Below are 16,686 nucleotides of genomic sequence, written 5' to 3'. Positions count from 1 at the left end.
GTCCTAGTTTATGATTGTGCTAATGCTAATGCGTGGTAAGAAAAAAGATGGGGAAGCGCAGCCGTCGGTTTAGCTTGACCATGTCTGTCATTCCGTAAAAAGTGTACGTTGTTGTGTATGACTCGATGACTGTAGAACGCAGAGTGGATTTCAGCCACTGTTTAGAAAAAAATGGCATCCTGAGTTTTCTAAGATGTGAAAACCACTCGGCTTGGAGGTGAGCCCCGGTTCTATTGCAAAGAAAAATGTGCTTCGACATTTGTGCTCAAGTACGTTACAGTATTCGTATCCGTTGGACTCCACTGGAAACTTGCGGTTCTACATGTTGGCTCAAAATGTGAGGAAGGTTTCTTGTGTGTTTGTGCTTGCATATTTAGCCATTTCCTAATCATTCTCTGCTTTCTGTCATAGGTATGACTGTCGCTTTAAAAGATGCTCGAAAACGGCAAAAGCACAAGAAGAAATGACTTTGGTTCTCTGTCGCTGTACGTGAAGCCGAGGGCCAAATGAACCCAGCGAAACCTTTGTGAGTTTGCCAAAAACGCTTACTTCCGTGGTCAAGGAACTAGGTCACTCACTTGGGGTGTTGTCAGGACAACTTCTTTGGTTTGGTCAAAAATAAATTGGAGGAAATTCTCACTTTGATTCTAAGCACATTCTGTCGTTATAAAGCTTTCAATGGTTGGTTCCTAGCTTATATTGCATAATAGAAAACATATATCGTCCTCTCGTCTTTGGTTTTCGTGCTAGTGTATCGGTTTCTTGTCCCAGCAACAATATATTTTTTTTTCTTCTAAGGAAGAGATCATTCTTCAGCTTGTAGATGGAGTCATGATGAGTTTGAAAAAGGCGGTTTGGCTAAAAATAAGCGGTCACAGTGAGCAGCCCCTCTCAAAAACAAAAAAACGTGTAAAACGTTTGGTTTCCCGCTATGCTTGGGAGATCAGGCTAAACCTCGACCTACGCCCCCTACCCTAACCCCCCCCCCCTTCCCTGTCATCTCATCCACATATCATCACGCTTTGGTACAAGTGCTGGACGCCGAAGATTGGCCGCCGGGACTGGATCCGTCGTCTGTCCATTTGTCCAGGCTCCGGCGGCGGGCGTTCATGAAGAAGTTGCTGACAGTGGTGAGTTCGAGGCCCAGCTGCTGTGAAATGGTGAGCTGCATCTCCTTGGAAGGCCTCTTGTTTTCCTTGAAAATGGCCAGCAGGGTGCGCCTCTGCAGGTCGGTGAAGACCAACCGAGATTTCTTTGGTGTGTTGCGGTCCTTCGCTGTGTCCTGTTCCTTCCGTTTGCACGCTATGGACGATGGGGAAAAGGACACAAAACATGAGTTAGATTCAGTATTGCTTGCTTGCAGAAAGTCTAATATTTCAGAGAAAATTATTGTATCTGTAGTAGATCCCTGTTTTGTTATTACTACAGTAAGTTTTATTAGGGGTGGGTGATATGGCCTGAAATTGATATTGCAAACCTCTTGCGAGAACAATACGAATACCATATACCGTATTTTTCCGACTATAAGTCACAGTTTTTTTCATAGTTTGGCGACTTATGCTCAGGAGCGACTTATGTGTGAACTTATTAACACATTACCGTAAAATATCAAATAATATTATTTAGCTCATTCACGTAAGAGACTAGACGTATAAGATTTCATGGGATTTAGCGATTAGGAGTGACAGATTGTTTGGTAAACGTATAGCATGTTCTATATGTTATAGTTATTTGAATGACTCTTACCATAATATGTTACGTTAACATACCAGGCACGTTCTCAGTTGGTTATTTATGCCTCATATAACGTACACTTATTCAGCCTGTTGTTCACTATTCTTTATTTATTTTAAATTGCCTTTCAAATGTCGATTCTTGGTGTTGGGTTTTATCAAATAAATTTCCCCAAAAAATGCGACTTATATTGTTTTTTTTCCTTCTTTATTATGCATTTTCGGCCGGTGCGACTTATACTCCGGCGCGACTTATACCCCGAAAAATACGGTACATGATAATAGAACCATTTTAAAACCAGTTAAAAGGCTTAACATTTGTTAAAATTATTATTAATCTACTTGCAAATTTACTGTTAATAGCTGGTTACTTTCTGTTGTAAGATGGTTTTATCTACTCTTCTGTAAAAATATAATAAATACTTATTTTTCTTTTGTTTGGATACATAAAATTGGTATGGTCGATACTACAAAAATGGGTATTGATCCAATACCAAGTAGTTGCAGGGGCAGTAATGAGCATACCAATGCTAATGCTAAACATTTTCAAGACCGGTGAATAATTCAATTTTTGATCACAATTATAATCAGACAAAAACACAGAATGGCAGTGTAACAATTCAAATAATTTCCATTTTATTACAAAGGGTATTAAACTACTGCTATTGGCTCTTATTTTATGCGTTTGTAAACAATAAAAAAAAGTGACAAAAAAGGATTTTGTGATAACTAAGATATCATTTTAATCTCTGTAGTATCGACTATTAACTGATACTATATTTGATATCATTACTGTCGGTATTTTTATCGATATGCCCACCCTTGTTCTAGCTTAGCGTTTTGCAATGCTTTTTTTGGATACTCCTATCGGGTGTTGTGCAGCATGTTTCGCTATTCCTCATCCTCCAGTGATAATATACTTGTGAGAAACAGTTTATTTTCTGCCATGAAGGCGAGGATTAGTGATTTAGAACAGGCATGTGATTTTTCCGTCTATAGTCGGAAATCCGTCTTCTTTATCTTTGTGAAAAAACAAACAAATATTTTCAGTGTTTTCCGACTCACAATGCGTGTTAAAATCTTGATCCGTCTCTTTGCCATACCTGTCGACAACTACGGTTTTCCCGTAATGAGTACGGTTTTTGATAATCCAGTGGTAAAAACTACGGTTTTCCATTAAAAATGATTAACTTAACTATGTAGCGAAGCAACTCCACGGGCAGGGGACAAACTATACGGGAAACATCAATGATGGTTGGTTGGTTTACGTATAAGAAAATCCATGATTGGTTGGTTGGTTTACTCTGATGAGTCACGATTGGTTAAGATAAGGGCAAAACATTACGGACAGGCCAATCAGAGGCAAGATAGGGCGGGTCATCGAACCAGGAAGGGAAATCACAACAGACATCCCAAATGACGACAAGAGAGTCGGAGAAGAGAAGGGAATATTCAAATGGGCGATTTATATATTTAAAAAACTAGTGGAAGATGGCAGAGGGATTCTCTTTCTTAGATTTTTCTTTTAGCGATGTAGACAACGTTTTATATCGTCCATATTGTGCAACATAGTTCTTATTTTTGGACAAACAATAACAAAATAGCATAATTTTTTTAGGCCTGTCAATCGATTAGAACAATTAATCCGAATTATTCTTACGAGTTTCATCTTGTCTTGTGATTAATCCGATGGGGTTTTTGCGTACCCCTCAGACATTAAATATGAATTCTGTGAGAGGCTATTATTAGTTAAACATGACAGCACATCTGATACCATGCCCCCTATTTTGGAACCAGAATCAGGGCTGGTCAACTCAATTGTTTTGGGGGGCCACATTTCCAGAGAACTAAGGACCAGGGGCCAGACTTCTCTATTCACTAGGATTCTTATTTTGTATATTCCTAAGAATATGCTGTTTTTAAGGACCTACTACAAAAAAGCTAGTCAAAGATCATCCATATGAAAGTGCTTTAGTGTTTTCTAGGAATCTGCTGCAAAAATGTTTCCAAGTTTTTTCTTACTGAACTCGTGGGCCGGTCTGGTGTCATTATCGTCGTCATTGGCCCCCTGGCCACCAGTGGAATAGCTCTGGTCTATAGGATGAAAGAAGTGCCAGTTCCCTTAACCATGCTTCACATTTTGTTATTTAAATCTTTTTAGCAATCACATTGCTATGGAGATTACTGTAAATGTTTAACTACAAAATAAAATATATATGATTTATACTCAGAGATGCGATGACAAACTGAAATCTGCAAGAAAAACAACAAACTGAGGACAAACTCTTGTTAATACGTAAATGGTAATAAATAATACTGATTGCTACACACCATGTAAATATGCACACTAAGAACATTGCCTGAAAAAGCACACTTTATGGGAAAATGTGATGCACCAGTTTGTTTCCTTTGAACACTGCATGTTGATGGAAACTGCTGTTGCCACACCATTGAGAAAAATGCATGTAGAATGAATGGATGGAATACTTTAATGCAATTATATCATAGCAATTTACCAAATACCTAGTGTGATATTTGACTTCGTTACATCAAAGTAGGGTTGTCCAAGTTTAATATTTGTTTAAGTTCATCACTGTTTTCAGTCATCTATGTATGGTCACAGAAAGTACTGTAAATTATTGTTTTAATCTCTATATTTATCTACAGCTGGGTTGCAATCACGTGATCTAAAGGCACTTCTGGGTTTCAGGCGATGGTCTATAGTCCCATTAGGCTTATTTACCTAAATCAGTGCAGATTTGGGCGTATTTTGAAAGGTTTATTGGCAAATATATAAGCAATCATTAAAACTAAATGTTTTAATTTACACTATATTTATTTTCATGATTTAATTAATTGATCATCACCAAGACGTTCTGCTCGCTACAACCTCATTTCATTTGACTCTCACGGTATTTAGAGGGGTCCACAAATTAAACAATCGGTGAGAGACAAAGCTGGATTTATTTGTGCATCGCTAAGTACCGTATTTGATTGACATAACGAGTGCCGTGCTGCTGTGATAGTGACGCTATTGAGAAAAAGGATACGTTTGTTTGCAGTTGATTTCCTTCTACATATATTAGTCTCATCTACAATTCATGTCTGCAGTCGTTTCGATGGTGTGAAGTTCATATTTTGTCTCATTATTTAGCTATAAATGTCCCTGTTGTTCAGCAATGATTGCTAGCAATATCATAATTCAGTTTATGCTGTTGAACCTGTGATAGATTTATTTATCTACTTCATTAATGGTATTAAGGATATTTTCTTGATGTTAACAAATATCACCAAAGTCGCTGTGATGTGGTCATCAGTGTCGAATAAAGCACTTTGCTTTCTGTTATGGACGATGAAAATACGGTGGATTGGACCAACAATCACAATATTTAATGTAGAGGTTTCCCTCTTGTGGGTTCTCCTGACCGAAATAGATCTGCTCGGAAGCCCGGGGGTCTGGGTTGAACAATCTTTTATTGTGCTAACACACCAGGTCACAACTCTGCTTGATGACTTTTCAGTCCTTGAATGTCCAGTGTGCGTCTGCTGCATAACTCCAACTCCCAACAACAGTGTCTGCTTCTAATAAGCATGGCAGGTGATTGGATGATCAGCCCCAGCTGGGTAATCCAATCACCTGCCAGCTGTGCTTTCGAGGCCGGTCCTTACACACCCCGCTCCGCGGCAGGCCCGCAGACCACGCCCCCCCTCCACATTTAATAATAAGACTTATTGTAACATTAGTTTATTTGCACAACCATGTCTTCATATTTCGGCATAGCAACCACAAAAGAACACAAACTAACGCGATCTTTTGTCCTTTTCTTACGTTTAATTCTGTTATCAAACACTACTAATATAGTAGAAAATAAACTCGATTGCATCACAGAAAGTTTCTCAAACAAATCAAGTGTTCAAACAAACATTTTACAAAGTGATCACTGCAGACACAAGCATGGTTCGATTGTATTCCACAAGATGATGAAAGTGATATTTTATTTTTGGGGTTTTTCTGACGTTATTACCTTTATGAACCACTCTATGAAAGCTGTTTCCTATATCTCTATTTGAACGATTGGAACACCCAAGAACAGAACAGAAAACACAAACTCAAACTCCACACTCACTCTCACTTGTTTCAATGCTACGCTCAAGTTGGTTGACCGTCATGTGAATTAAGCCGCGAAGAAGAAAAACGGATATGACGTCATATGCAGCAATCTCTCTAAGGTGTCTGCACTTGTTTCTCAGTCAGGCCAGGAGCAGGAGGTGTAAGGGGATTTGATTTGATTAGCTCTTTGAATTAAGTATGCACAAGTCACAAGCCGACCAATCAATACAAATTATGTTTGAGGGCTCAATCCGGTGACACGACTATTATGTAAGGGGAAGCTCTCCCTGTAACACTCTTCCTCTTGCCTCTTTTCAGCTTTTTGTCACACTGTTCATGTTCACCCTCAAGTATAGCTTTGGAGCATCTCACACAAACACACGTATGCACAAACACATTGGCAGTGTGTGTTGGAGGTGACAACAAAAACAACATAAATTAACTACCATTCCATCAGAGGTGGGGTTTTTTTTTAGGGCTAAACAGTCTATACCGGGGGTCAGCAATCCGGCTTTTTAGTGCCACCCTAGTGGCTCCCTGGAGCATTTTTAAAAAAGGATTGAAAACGGGAAAAGATGGGAGAAAATATTTTTTTTGTTTTAGTAGGTTTTTTGTTTGAGGACAAACATGACATGTTTAATATGTTTGTGTGTATGCTTCACTGATGAGACTATTTGGTGAACATCGTTTTGTCCTACTAATTTCGGCGGTTCTTGAACTCGCCATAGTGTGGACTGTGACGCAACAGTTTGTTTACATGTAAAATCCTCCACTCCTACTTTGTCTCATTTTGCCCACCAAGCGTTTTATACTGTGCGTGAATTCACAAAGGTGCGCTTTGTTGATGTTATTAACTTGTGTGGCGTGCTAATCAGGCATATTTGGTCAGTGCATCATTATGCCTCATCTGTAGGTATGTTTGAGCTCATATCATATCTTTTACTTGTATCCTCTTTGTATATAACTTAGTTTTGCATGTCTCATGACACATTATCTATATGTATTATTGGCTGCATTTCAGATAGTTGTTTGTGTGCAATGTTGTTCCAGACCACAGCAAACATTACCTAGCTTGCCAAAGATTGTAATAAATCTATTAAAAGTTTCCTTTAACTTGGACTCACACATCTATACCTTTGGCCATTAAAAGCCAGTCATTTCCAATTATCTCACCTTCTGAGTAGACTCTGATTTGCTAATGGTTTCTAATGTTGTAAAAATGTGCATAATAGATATTACAGTACATTTCAACATTTCTGTCAACGAAGATTTGCTTCAGCCTGCCACACATAGTAATTTTGATAGTAGACTATTACAGCTAATATGTCACGTGTTGCCTTCATTATAAGACTTATATAAGGGTTTACATTTTTTGCGGTTCTAGACAGATTAGTTTTTTGTATTTTTGGTCCTTTTTCGACGTTTTTGGTTGCCGTTCCCTGGTCTATACAGTGTTTACTAATGAATTTCAAAGTAAACTAATGATCAATATGTTACGCAATTTAAAAAAAAAAAAGCTCCTTATTTTTTAAATATTTTTCATAAGGTTGATTGGCAACACTAAATTGGCCCTAGTGTGTGAATGTGAGTGTGAATGTTGTCTGTCTATCTGTGTTGGCCCTGCGATGAGGCGGGGACTTGTCCAGGGTGTACCCCGCCTTCCGCCCGAATGCAGCTGAGATAGGCTCCAGCAACCCCCGCGACCCCGAAAGGGACAAGCGGTAGAAAATGGATGGATGAATGGGTAATAAAGGGGATAATATATTATGCTTGCTTAAAACCAATGGTTGTTGGTTCATTGTATTAAATGATTCAGAAGTATTACACAATCTTCTCCACAATACTTAAAGTACCAGTAGAATGCAAAGACAAGTTGCCTCTATATTGAAGCTATTATCATATATATCTGATTTATGACACCAAAAGAATTCCAAAGTTAGCCAATGGATATTATTAAAATAGTATCAATCTCAGAGATTCCCAAACCATTTTGAGAGATAATGCTCTCCGTGATCCGTGACGTAGCATTAGGACCCACAGATCCCTTCCCCATCAACAACAATGCTAATCCTGCAGACTTTGCGAGAGCCGACAACGATTACTTTGGGACAAATTAGGATCCAGGACCTTATATTTTTGAGCCCGAACACAAAGAGGATGGGCAGTTTTAGAAGCCGAGTGCTTAACGGATGCAGCTGTATTGTGACACTAGCATCAGTAGCATTGCTAAGTGCTAACATACAAACTAACCATTGATTGATTGATTGAAACTTTTATTAGTAGATTGCACAGTACAGTACATATTCCGTACAATTGACCACTAAATGGTAACACCCGAATAAGTTTTTCAACTTTTTTAAGTCGGGGTCCGCGTTAACCAATTCATGATAAACCATAATAAAACAATCACTTACTGTAATATTTCCAATCCATTTCCAAATTGCCGACCGACGGGACGCTCACATAATTTCGTTTGGATGAAAAATCAATCACAGTACTCACAAAGGGTTAAAAAAAAAGTTGCAGCAACTAGCGTCTTTTTGTGTTGAATCTATGGAAATTGCTGAAGATATTCGGAGCAGAAATGTTCAAAATGGCCATTTGAAGTTGTGGCATTTTCTAATGTTTCGAAGTTTTTTTTTTTACATACGGTACTTTGTAAATACAATTGGATATGTAATGGATACACTGAAACACAATTAAGCATACAAAGTCAACTTGTTTTTTCATTCTACTGGTACTTTAAAAATGTGCCATTCGATCAGCCACTAATCACTAATCAGTCGATTTCTATAAAAAAAAGTATGTGATTGGTCAATGCCGACTAATGCCTTTCAATGATGATCACAAAAGCTGATCTCGTTAGGCTGACACTTTATTTATTTTTGTATACTAATCGCGAAGCCAGATTGAAACAGCATGAGAAATACGTGCTTAGTAAAATTTAAGAAGCCTAGATAGAACCGCATTGCAGCAGAACGTAAGCAGCTATTAACAGAAAATTAACAAGTAGATTAGTAAGAGTCAAGAGAGAGGCAAATCTATTGCTGTATTGCGGCCAAGAGTACACGTAAGAGTAGGGTGGATTGATGCACATATCGTAGTGTTGATATCAAGAGCTGTGTCAGTATGTGATCGATACTGATCATTTTCACAAAATAATTTTTTTCGTCGTTTTCGTTATTGTTTAAAAACTTTCAGGGCAAAAACCAACATAGTTTTAAAGAGCAGTAAAAAGTAGTTTTTACTTTTGTTTAGTTGCTGTGTAAGAATTTGTTTTGATCAAACAATTGTAAATAGTAAAAGGGAATAAGGAACTAGTTTAACATTTGTGAAGAAATTGTTACACTGCTATCCTGTGATTTTTTCAGATTAGGATTGTGAGTAAAATGTACAAGTAATGCATAGATTATCGGTATCAAAATCGGCAGCATAAAACCCTGATCGGAACAACCCTGATTAAAAAATATCATGAAAGCCTAACAATTAGAGATGTCCGATAATATCGGACTGCCGATATTATCGTCCGATAAATGCTTTAAAAAGTAATATCGGGAATTATCGGTATCGGTTTCAAAAAGTAAAATGTATGACTTTTTAAAACGCCACTGTGTACACGGATGTAGGGAGAAGTACAGAGCGCCAATAAACCTTAAAGGCACTGCCTTTGCGTGCCGGCCCAATCACAAAATATCTACGGCTTTTCACACACACAAGTGAATGCAAACATACTTGGTCAACAGCCATACAAGTCACACTGAGGGTAGCCGTATAAACAACTTTAACACTGTTACAAATATGCGCCACACTCTGAACCCACACCACACAAGAATGACAAACACATTTCGGGAGAACATCCGCACCGTAACACAACATAAACACAACAGAACAAATACCCAGAACCCCTTGCAGCACTAACTCTTCTGGGACGCTACAATATACACCCCCCGCTTCCCCCTACCCCCCCACCTCAACCCCGCCGCTCCCAACCCCACCCACCTCAACCTCTCCCTGGGAGAGCATGTCCCAAATTCCAAGCTGCTGTTTTGAGGCATGTTAAAAAAAATAATGCACTTTGTGACTTCAATAATAAATATGGCAGTGCCATGTTGGCATTTTTTTTCCATAACTTAAGTTGATTTATCTTGGAAAACCTTGTTACATTGTTTAATGCATCCAGCGGGGCATCACAACAAAATGAGGCATAATAATGTGTTAATTCCACGACTGTATATATCGGTATCGGTGATATCGGAATCGGTAATTAAGAGTTGGACAATATCGGAATATCGGATATCGGCATGTGTGTGTGTGTGTGTGTGTGTGTGTGTGTATATATGTGTATTTATGTGTGTGTGTACGTATGTATGTGTTTGTGTCTGTATGTATGTATGTATGTGTTTGTGTATGTAGTATGTGTTCGTGTATGTATGTGTATGTATGTATGTGTGAATGTATGTGTTTGTCTATGTATGTGTGTACGTATGAATGTGTTTATGTATGTATGTATGTGTTTATGAATGTATGTATGTGTGTATGTATGTATGAATGTGTATGTACTGTATGTATGTGTTTGTGTATGTATTGTATGTATGTGTGTATGTACTGTATGTATGTATGTGTTTATGCATGTGAATTTGTATGTATGCGTTTATGAATGTGTGTGTGTGTGTGTGTGTGTGTGTGTGAGTATTTGTATGTATGTGTTTATGAATGTGTGTCTGTGTGTGTATATATATGTGTATGTATGTACGTACGTACGTACGTACGTGTATGTATGTGTTTATGTATGTATGTATGTGTTTATGTATGTATGTATGTATGAATGTGTTTATGTATGTGTGTATGTATGTTTGTGTTTGTGTATGTACTGTATGTATGTGTTTGTGTATGTACTGTATGTATGTGTGTATGTATGTATGTATGTGTGTATGTATGTGTTTATGTTTATGTATGTATGTGTGCATGTATGTATGTATGTGTTTATGTATGTGTATTTGTATGTATGTGTTTATGGATGTGTGTGTGTGTAAATGAACGTATGTATGTATGTGTTTTTGTATGTTTGTGTTTATGAATGTGTGTGTGTGTGTATATGTATGCGTGTATGTATGTATGTATGTATGTATGTATGTGTTTATGTATGTGTATTTGTATGTATGTGTTTATGAATGTGTGTGTGTGTGTGTAAATGTACGTATGTATGTATGTGTTTTTGTATGTTTGTGTTTATGAATGTGTGTGTGTGTGTATATGTATGTGTGTATGTATGTATGTATGTATGTATGTATGTATGTATGTATGTATGTATGTATGTATGTATGTGTATGTATGTATATGTTTGTGTGTACACTACCGTTCAAAAGTTTGGGGTCACCCAAACAATTTTGTGGAATAGCCTTCATTTCTAAGAACAAGAATAGACTGTCGAGTTTCAGATGAAAGTTCTCTTTTTCTGGCCATTTTGAGCGTTTAATTGACCCCACAAATGTGATGCTCCAGAAACTCAATCTGCTCAAAGGAAGGTCAGTTTTGTAGCTTCTGTAAGGAGCTAAACTGTTTTCAGATGTGTGAACATGATTGCACAAGGGTTTTCTAATCATCAATTAGCCTTCTGAGCCAATGAGCAAACACATTGTACCATTAGAACACTGGAGTGATAGTTGCTGGAAATGGGCCTCTATACACCTATGTAGATATTGCACCAAAAACCAGACATTTGCAGCTAGAATAGTCATTTACCACATTAGCAATGTATAGAGTGTATTTCTTTAAAGTTAAGACTAGTTTAAAGTTATCTTCATTGAAAAGTACAGTGCTTTTCCTTCAAAAATAAGGACATTTCAATGTGACCCCAAACTTTTGAACGGTAGTGTATGTATGTATGTGTGTATGTACGTATGTATGTATGTGTTTATGTATGTATTATTAAACAATGGGATCACACTCTTGCAGAATGGAAATAGGTTAAAAACCAATGTGAATCCCTGATATATGTGAGCAAAGGCTAGAAGTTCTCCTGTAAACAAAATTCCAACGTATCTCTGACTATCTCCTGTTTCCTACGTAATTTATCTTCATAAAAAAATGAGCTCAGCAGCAGTTTTCCCCAGACAATATCTGAAAAAAAAAAAGTGCAGACACGTCTAAGTGTAAAAGTAGAGGCATCACAATGGCTCAGCTCCACACACAAACACACACAAGCCTCGGCGTCACGGAAGAACAAGCACGCTTGAGTGATTCAATCACTTTTTTTCCACCCTTTGATCGGGGTTACAGTGACGATCAAATGTGCAATTATATTATTCAAAAGGAATTTAGCCGTCTGAGAGCAAGGGGGAGGGTGAGGAATGGAGAGGTTGTTGATAGTAAAGGGGAGGGGTATGTTCTCCAAAGGTGAGGCTGGGATCAATGGGATCAATAAGGCAGGGTTGCTCTGTCTTTCATCAGCTCTCTGGTGCGAATCAGAGTGCTGCTAAATGTGTCTCTAAGTTCAGACGGGATCCGCTGAAAATATGGAGGCTCACTTGGATCGTTTGCCTCCCTGATCTGGATTACAGTAACAAATAAACATTCTCCTGACGGGCTGCACACTTTGAATATATTCTGTCACGTCAATATTATTCTAATAAAGACTTGGGCTGGCCAATTCAGATTGTTGGTTAAAATTAGGGGTGTCCGATAATATTGGACTGCTGATATTATCGGCCGATAAATGCTTTAAAATGTAATATCGGAAATTATCGGTATCGGTTTCAAATTTATCGGTATCGGTTTCAAAAAGTAAAATGCATGACTTTTTAAAACGCCGCTGTGTACACGGACGTAGGGAGAAGTACAGAGCGCCAATAAACCTTAAAGGCACTGCCCAATCACATAATATCTACGGCTTTTCACACACACAAGTGAATGCAAGGCATACTTGGTCAACAGCCATACAGGTCACACTGAGGGTGACCGTATAAACAACTTTAACACAAATATGCGCCACACTGTGAACCCACACCAAACAAGAATGACAAACACATTTCGGGAGAACATCCGCACCGTAACACAACATAAACACAACGGAACAAATACCCAGAACCCCTTGCAGCACTAACTCTTCCGGGACGCTACAATATACACCCCCGCTACCCCCTACCCCGTACTCCCAACCCCGCCCACCTCAAACTCCTCATGCTCTCTCAGGGAGAGCATAACCCAAATTCCAAGCTGCTGTTTTGAGGCATGTTAAAAAAAATAATGCACTTTGTGACTTCAATAATAAATATGGCAGTGCCATGTTGGCATTTTTTTTCCATAACTTGAGTTGATTTATTTTGGAAAACCTTGTTACATTGTTTAATGCATCCAGCGGGGCATCACAACAAAATTAGGCATAATAATGTGTTAATTCCACGACTGTATATATCGGTATCGGTTGATATCGGAATCGGTAATTAAGAGTTGGACAATATCGGAATATCGGATATCGGCAAAAAAGCAATTATCGGACATCTCTAGTTAAAATACAATCTTTTTCACATTACCAGAAAAATGCGACATCTATTTGTGTCTAGGGATGAATATTAGGGGTGCCGGAAAAAAACAAAAAACATTCAAATCATGATTCCTCTTTAGTATGATGCTAAATCCATTTAAAATGTTCAGAAATCAATAAAAAAAACACAAAAAAAAAAACACTTGTAGTAGGCCACTTGCTGCAATGTCAGCAGATAATTGATTCTGAATGGCATCGTCACCACAAGAATTTTAATCAAATTAAATTGTGAGTTGTTGTAAGATTCCCATCCCTAATGGGTAGCCTTTCACATTTGTTTTTCATATTAAAATCAATTTTTTTTTAATTTCACATTTAATAGTGAGCTGATAATGGTACCTGTGCTGTCCAGTTGTTGTATCATGTTTTCTTACACTATACGACATATTTCTGCTCAAACTCTTCATGGATCTGTCCCGATACAGCATCTACATGTACATTTGAATGTACATAACTTAAAAACTTAAATAAATAATTAAAACAAATACCTCCCTGTACAAAATGTAAACAGAGACAAAGGCATCATGAAATGACAAAAAGCTGACAAGTTTATATTAAAGGCCTACTGAAAGCCACTACTACCGACCACGCAGTCTGATAGTTTATATATCAATGATGAAATCTTAACATTGCAACACATGCCAATACGGCCGGGTTAACTTATAAAGTGCAATTCTAAATTTCCCGGGAAACTTCCGGCTGAAAACGTCTATGTATGATGACGTTTGCGCGTGACGTCAATGGTTGAAGCGGAAGTATTCGGACACATTGTATCCCAATGCAAACAGCTCTGTTTTCATCGCAAAATTCCACAGTATTCTGGACATCTGTGTTGGTGAATCTTTTGCAATTTTTTTAATGAACAATGGAGACTGCAAAGAAGAAAGCTGTAGGTGGGGTCGGTGTATTAGCGGCTGGCTGCAGCAACACAACCAGGAGGACTTTGAGTTGGATAGCAGACGCGCTATCCGACGCTAGCCGCCGATCGCTGGAACACAGGTGAGCACGGGTGTTGATGAGCAGATGAGGGCTGGCTGGCGTAGGTGGAGAGCTAATGTTTTTAGCATAGCTCTGTCGAGGTCCCGTAGCTAAGTTAGCTTCAATGACGTCGTTAACAACAGCATTGCTTGGCTTCGCCAGGCGTTACAGCATTAACCGTGTGGTTACAGGTCCAGAGTTTGGTAGTATTGTTGATCTTCTGTCTATCCTTCCAGTCAGGGGCTTATTTCGTCTGTTTCTATATGCAGTTAAGCACGATGCTATCACGTTAGCTCCGTAGCTAAAGTGCTTCGCCAATGTATTGTCGTGGAGATAAAAGTCACTTTGAATGTCCATTTCGCGTTCTCGACTCTCATTTTCAAGAGGATATAGTATCCGAGGTGGTTTAAAATACAAATCCGTGATCCACAATAGAAAAAGGAGAAAGTGTGGAATCCAATGAGCCAGCTTGTACCTAAGTTACGGTCAGAGCGAAAAAAGACACGTCCTGCACTGCACTCTAATCCTTCACTCCCACGTTCCTCATCCACAAATCTTTCATCCTCGCTCAAATTAATGGGGTAATCGTCGCTTTCTCTGTCCGAATCGCTCTCGCTGCTGGTGTAAACAATGGGGAAATGTGAGGAGCCTTTCAACATGTGACGTCACGCTACTTCCGGTACAGGCAAGGCTTTTTTTTATCATCGACCAAAAGTTGCGAACTTTATCGTCGATGTTCTCTACTAAATCCTTTCAGCAAAAATATGGCAATATCGCGAAATGATCAAGTATGACACATAGAATGGATCTGCTATCCCCGTTTAAATAAGAAAATTTCATTTCAGTAGGCATTTATTAATGAATAAAAACTATATATAAAATACATTATATATATATATATATTATACAAGCATGCTTTGGAGCCCTTGCCTTGAAAGAAAATATTGTTTGCCTTGGTGCCCTTAAATATGAGCCCTCCTTTAAGGCAACATGCCTTGACCTTAAAAAGTTCAAATTCGAGGCCTTGACATGCAATGTTTATATTTGTTAATACTGTACATGATAGTGCTCCAAATGTTGGAACATGTTTAATGTGTTACCTTTGGACACACACACACACACTCACACACACACACACACACACACACACACACACACACACACACACACACACACACACACACACACACACACACACACACACACACACACACACACACACACACACTGCTTTCTGCAGTGTTTGCACTTCACTACAATTTGGTCGACCTTATCCTTCTTGAAGCCAAAGTGTGCCCACACAACTGACACCAAGGCTAGTTTTTTGAAACACTTCCTTGTGTTGTACTTAACATGTACTGGTGGTTATTTGGTCAACATTTTGCATAGATCCATTTTGCATAAATTATGTTTTACAGACCATCTTCAAGCCGCTTTCAGTCCGTCTCTTCAGGATGTGCTGTTTTGTGAGCGGTCTTATTTACCTGCCTCCTCTTCGACTGAGTTGTGCTCCTGTCAGTTATTTGTAGTTTTTAGTGCTTCCGTGTCGAGTCTACTGACAGATATAAGTTAGAACTATATGCTATTTTGTATTCGAAATGTCAAAAGATGAGGATGCATGTGCATGTATGAGTGAGTCTGGTATATTTATCGAAAAAAACCTCTGAATTAACCACCACAACAGAGTCTACCTTGTTTTGAATGTCTAATTGTTGGTTTTCATTATTTTTCAATCATGAACCAGCCCTAATACCGAGTACCATTATTTTTTCTTCCTGGTTCCTAGTACAGGAAGAGCGTTAAGATTCTAGACAAATGATAGGGCATATCAGTATTTTTCATCCAGCTAACAGTCACATAATTATGACAGACACACCTAGAGCCTGATCTACTAAGATCCAAATACTACATACAAAACAGTGTGTGCAAACTTTTAAATTGCGTGTATTAGTGGGCGTGTTGCATGGGATCTTCTAAGACTGATAACTTGATGATTTCGTCATCGTCATCGATGACGAAATCATTTCGTTGACGCCACTTTTTTTCATGACGATAACGAGACGGTGACGAGATAAACATGTCTCTCTGATGACGAAAACATGACGAGACGTGTGTGAGTTTTCGTTGACGAGATGAAAACGGACGAAAATGTTAGTGGGTATTCTGTCAGACGTTTAAAATGCATGACATTTCTGTTTTGCTGCATTCTATCCTTGTTTGGTCACGCCCACCAACTGGCGTGCAGCGCACAACGTGCTCAACACGTCAGACTGTTGTTACTCATCAGGCAATGGACCGTGATGGCGGCGGCAGTTTCAACA

At 38.5% G+C, this 16,686-nt stretch overlaps 1 protein-coding gene across 1 annotated transcript in view; it reads right to left on the bottom strand.

Moving 5' to 3' along the window:
• Positions 1-994: 994 nt before the first annotated feature.
• onecut2 (one cut homeobox 2) overlaps positions 995-16,686 on the bottom strand; it is an 85,935-nt gene continuing 70,243 nt past the window's right edge. The window contains exon 2 of the mRNA XM_062031645.1: positions 995-1,302. Within this exon, the coding sequence (XP_061887629.1) occupies positions 1,016-1,302 (287 nt within the window). The 3' untranslated portion in view covers positions 995-1,015. The remainder of the gene's footprint in view (positions 1,303-16,686) is intronic.

The sequence above is a fragment of the Entelurus aequoreus genome, linkage group LG21, assembly GCF_033978785.1.
Source record: "Entelurus aequoreus isolate RoL-2023_Sb linkage group LG21, RoL_Eaeq_v1.1, whole genome shotgun sequence".
Lineage (NCBI taxonomy): Eukaryota > Metazoa > Chordata > Actinopteri > Syngnathiformes > Syngnathidae > Entelurus > Entelurus aequoreus.
The sequence above is the reverse complement of the archived record's forward strand: the minus strand, read 5'-3'. Positions and strand labels throughout refer to the sequence as shown.